The sequence below is a fragment of the Parus major genome, chromosome 20, assembly GCF_001522545.3.
Source record: "Parus major isolate Abel chromosome 20, Parus_major1.1, whole genome shotgun sequence".
Classification (NCBI taxonomy): Eukaryota; Metazoa; Chordata; class Aves; order Passeriformes; family Paridae; genus Parus; species Parus major.
This window is the reverse complement of record NC_031788.1, coordinates 1,487,825-1,492,803: the sequence shown is the minus strand read 5'-3', so window position 1 is coordinate 1,492,803 and position 4,979 is coordinate 1,487,825. Positions and strand designations below refer to the sequence as shown.

General features: G+C 48.1%; 1 protein-coding gene across 1 annotated transcript in view; it reads left to right on the top strand.

Annotated features, from left to right (window-relative positions):
- The first annotated feature begins 3,889 nt into the window (after positions 1 to 3,889).
- Positions 3,890 to 4,979, top strand: part of FSIP2 (fibrous sheath interacting protein 2) — a 20,120-nt gene continuing 19,030 nt past the window's right edge. The window contains exon 1 of the mRNA XM_015647725.2: positions 3,890 to 4,155. Coding sequence (XP_015503211.2) covers positions 4,060 to 4,155 — 96 coding nt within the window. The 5' untranslated portion in view covers positions 3,890 to 4,059. The remainder of the gene's footprint in view (positions 4,156 to 4,979) is intronic.

Here is a 4,979-nt window from a genome sequence, read left to right as displayed (position 1 = left end):
CTTTTCTGCCTAGCCACCTTTGTCTGCCCAGGTGTTAAGGACTGAGTGGAAGCTTCAGACAAACCCTGCCCCAGGTTTAGATTTTTGGCAACAGTTTGAATTTAGGTGCCCCCCACCTAAATTGCTTCAGCCTGCAAGTCCTCAAGAATGGCTGATCAGGTCTGTTATAAAATGAGTTATGTATTAAAGAGACAGGAGGTAAGAGACAAAAGGTCTTAAACAGAGTTACTTACTACACAGGTTAAAACAAAGAACTAGCAGTAGATTACATAGAACAGTGCGTGACATTATGGTACCTATACTATGGCTGGCAAAGAAATAGTAAAGATTAGGAGTCAATGTAATTTACTACCAAATTGATGGTGTACAGAGTCCTTTCACTCAACCCTTGAAGGAGAAACTGCAAGGCAGAATCTCAACTCTGGGTTCAGAGTGAGAATAACATATTTCCAGGGAATGTGCAGAAAATTTCTGCTTTGTTCAAGTTTGATACAGCTTTCATAGTTTGTAAGATGGAGTGTTTGTCACTCAGAATATCTTTCCAAATCTTGCTTCCACAAGATGTTTACTGTCAGCTACAAGTGTCACTTCCATGTCTCCTGATGAGACAAGCGTTCTTAACAGAGTTATTCAACCAATTAGCAAGAACAAGCAACAGAAAAGCTCTTATGGCAGGGGAGATGCTCTGCTACACCAGGGCACTCTGCTGTGCCTTGCCTGGTTTCTTACAGGCAGAGCCCAGCAGGTGCACGGCTCTCAGGCAGCGCTGTTGGTAAGGAAACTTCCCTGTTGGAGCATCCTAGAGACACTCTGGCAGTCCCACTCCCACCACCAGACTATTCCTGGGAACAGCCTGTTGGCTGGGACCAAATCCCCTTCACTGTGGGTGGCTCAGGTGAGCCCAAGGGTGCCCCCACTGACTCCCACACTCTCCCCCCTCTCACACAGTCAGACCAGGTTTCCCAAAGCAGAGTCTCACATGTCTCATTCCACAAAACAAGTTATTCACAGCACAAGAACCCAGAAACAGCTCGAGCCAGTGCCCTCAGGGAGGGACCTTGGACCCCTGGGCTGTTACACCTTCACAGTCCAAGCACAGCAAAGTCTCAGCTCTTCGTCCCGAGGCTGGACATCTGCCCTGTCTCTGGGTGGCCACTGACCCGGCTGTGGCACAGGTCCCCAGGCTCCTTGTGCTGCCAAGGGTCAGCAGGTCATGGGCTCTTGCCTCGGGCTCCTGCCAGCCCGAGCTCAGCCTGGAGCCGGCACTGCAGCTCCCCCCGAGCTACCTGCAGCAGGTGTGTTCCTCAGCACCTGTGCTTTGCTGCTGCCAAGGAACTGCACACGGGGCCTCCTGCTCGGCCTCCTGGCACCGCACGCTGGAGCTGCCGGAGCCGCCGGAGCGCTGCCCCAGGTGCGGCTGTGTGTGAAGGCGCTGCGGGGGCACGGCCCTCGTGGCTGAGCAGGACATGGGGCACGGGGAAACTGAGGATGCTGCTCCTCCCCTTGCCAAGCTGGAGAAGAGCTGCAGCTGGAGCGTGTGCCAGAAACAGCTTGGGGAGCAGAGGAACAGCGTCCCTGGGCTGTGCCCCGCACTGAGAGCCCCGCGGTAATCGCTGCACCTCCAGCAGATTGCTCTGCCTCTCTCTTGCCTTTGTGCAACGAGCGAGGCTGGCAGGGCTCGGCAGTGTTCCCCAAGGAACCAGACGGGCTGCAGGAACGGGCACCGGAGACCTCACCAAATACAACCAAGAAGGCCTAGGAAGTGAGAATGTCACCAAACAGGACAACAGAAACTTACCCAATACCAGCTTGATGTGAATAAGCAAAGACTTCTTTATTGAAAAATCGCTCAGGCTATTCACGAGTCTTCACAGGTATATTGTGAATGCCGTTTATTTCTATCTTTAGCACACCTTTTATAGGGTCTGACAGGTTCCACGGGCTTAGCAAGTTACTATTGGTTAATACATATGGTTTACATTCTTTCCCCAATACACAGGATATTATTTTGCTTCGTTCTCTTTGCTTCAGGAGAGTTTCAAGGACACTGGTCTTTAATATCGTCGCTTATACCAAAGGCTGGTTTGTGCAGACAGGCTGTTACTAAAATATCATGTCCACCTTGTGTTAAAATATTCTCTACACTTCCTCACTTCTTTATTCAAGCACTGGGAACACAGGGAATAACTCCTCCAGAAATGTGTTCCACTTAACAAAACCCATCCAATTTATATACTTTTTCTACTCAATTATTGTTATGTATATTCTTTCATGTAGTATGCATACCATGCCCACTCTTAAATTTAACCTTTACATTCATTAGTTCTAATACTTAATAACTTCATCAATATTCTTAATCTAAAACAATCCTTGGTCATCTCTCCTGAGGTCTACTGATTGAAATCCCTAATATTATTATAAGTGCATATTATATTATTGGTTTTTCACAAATATTATAATGAATGTTATATGTATAAGGTTAGAAAACTTTGTTGTACTAATGTAGTTTCTTTTATTTCTGTTATTGATGAAACTTAGAAATAGTGGTATAATACATATAATACATATATATGTTAGGCTATAACATAATATTAAAACACAAACTACTTTTGTTTATATAACCCAGAGACTGAATGGATAGTCAGAGACCCCCCTGCATTCTTAAGATTATCTTGTCCTCCAAGAGAAGGATTTATTGCATTCATTATTGGAGGATATAAAACCCAGTGGTGCCAAGAAGATTGATCTATTGGGAAGGGGGCAAGGTAAAAACTAAACAAAAGAACATCAAAAAACTTAAGAAGAATGTATGAATATGTATGAAAATTTATGGATATGTAGTAGGGTTCTGCTTTTAAGGGACAATCCTTTGTTAGTAAGGTGTGCTCTCTTGGCTGAATGCAGAGACACCCAGCCGTATCTGTATATTTTACTTTATCTCCTAGTTGTTGTTCTATTAAAATTTTAAATTCTATAAAAAATATGTGAACCTCATTTTTAACAATATTGATATCAAGATGGGAAGGGTAGTGAGTTTCCAAGCAGCGTTACTGGTGAGAATCACCAGAAGGGTCCAGTAAATTCCTGGGGAGGTTTCTACGGTTACACATTCCAAACACAGCACACCTGATATTTCTGCACCTTAGATTTCACAATTTTCTATTTCTAATCATAGCTAACCCTTTTATATGATTTGACTATTTGATCAAAATATTCATAACAAGAGCAGACAGGAGCAGCAGAAGCCAGGGCAAGGGAGACTGGGAAGGTGGCAGAAAGGGTCTGGGCTGAAGGGGAGCCTGAGGAAACGGGAGGACAGGGCTTTCCCTCAGCCCATGCTTCTCTTCTGTTTCTCAAAACATGACCAAGGAATCTCGCGTTGCCAGGGATGGATCTCCAGTTTGCTGTAATTTCTCCAGTTGTGGCTGCTTGGCCATGACAGGGAAGAAGGTTTAAAAAGGGAAAGGGGGAAAAGCAGAGTCCAAACTGTGCATTTCTGGAGTGACAATTCCTCCCATTCCTTCCTGTTGGTGAGGAAGCTTTGCCTCACAGCGTGACAGGACAGGGGAGGGGGGAAGGAGCCTGTGGGCAGGAGCTCTCAGAGCCGGGTCACACGGAGGGGATGGCCCACAGGGCTGTCCAAAGAGGCCTCCAGGTGTGCCCCCTCCCCCCCAGGTGTGGTGGGCAGTTTCTGTGTGACACAATGTCAGTGCAGGGATGTGACAATGCGGTGATGTGACATCTCCGTGATGTAACAATGCCCCATTGCTGGGAGACCTCTGGAGCACGAGGAGTCAGCCTGGGATTGCAGCACCACGAGAACCTTGGAAGGAGCTCCATCTCGCTGCTGGTGTCCTGCCAAAAGGCAGAGGCACTGCTGAGTGCACTGGGAATTAGGGGAAGGAGTGCAGTGGGCTGATAGAGCTTACCTAGCTGGGGAGCCTGAGGCTTGGAAGACTGCTCTAGGGCCTAAGGACCTGTGTTGTCTTGCACCTGCTGGGTTTACTGAGCTATTGTCTGTCTGTGTCTTCCCAGCTCAGCCCCAGAACTCCATACCTGATGGATTCTTACCTGCTGAACCTTCCACTTGGAGCCAAGATCCATGTGGACCTCAAGTCCAACCCAGTCTTCTGCAGGGGAAAGCTGGGGGAAAAGGTAAAGGAAGTAAAAGAGGGCAGAAAAACTCTCCTCTTTCATGGGGTCCCCATCATGCACAGAAGTTCTTGTGGCTTCCTCCTCTACAGCAGGATCTGCAGCCCTACAGTCAGGCAGGGCCATGCAGCAGAGAGAAGCTTCAGGCTCCCTGAAACATAGAGAAGCATTTGTCAGTCTCCTCACTGATTTCTGGCACTGTGCTTGTGTGTGGCCAGGCCCCTGCCTGCAGCACATGGCTGTGCTTGTCTGGGTGCCAGGGCAATGAGCCCCTCCAATTCATCCTGCCGTGTTCAGCCAGGCTCTAGTGCACCTTTGGGGAAAACTCCAACCTTCTGCTTATTCTGTTGGCATATTTGGAAGAGCTTGGGTTTCCCTGGTTGGGGAATGCAAGCACTGTCCTCCTCTTCCAGCTTGCACTGCACCTTTCCAAGGCAGAGACTTGCTGGAAGTGAAGGCAGAGGCAGCTGACACAGCCCTTAGACCTGCCTAAGCTGAGGAGACTGGTTTCATCCACTCTCCCCACGGCTGCATTTGAAGCACTGGGCTTGATCTTTTTGGTTGGAAAGTTCATTTCTGGGTGGGTCAGCAGTTCTTCTTGGTGGGCAAAGGTGTCTATTTGCTGGTGGGGTTGCTTCTGGGGTTTGTCTTCTCTTCCTCAGCCCAGCCTGGCCCAGCACAGCCCCACAGTCTCTATAAGGGTGTCTGTGCCTTCAGAAGGATGGAGAAGAGTGTTGGTCTTCAAAGTATCTTTTCACAAAGTGCTCTTTTCATAAGTCCCGCATAGCACTCCTTTGCTGCTCTCTCCTGCCTCCTTCATACCCTGA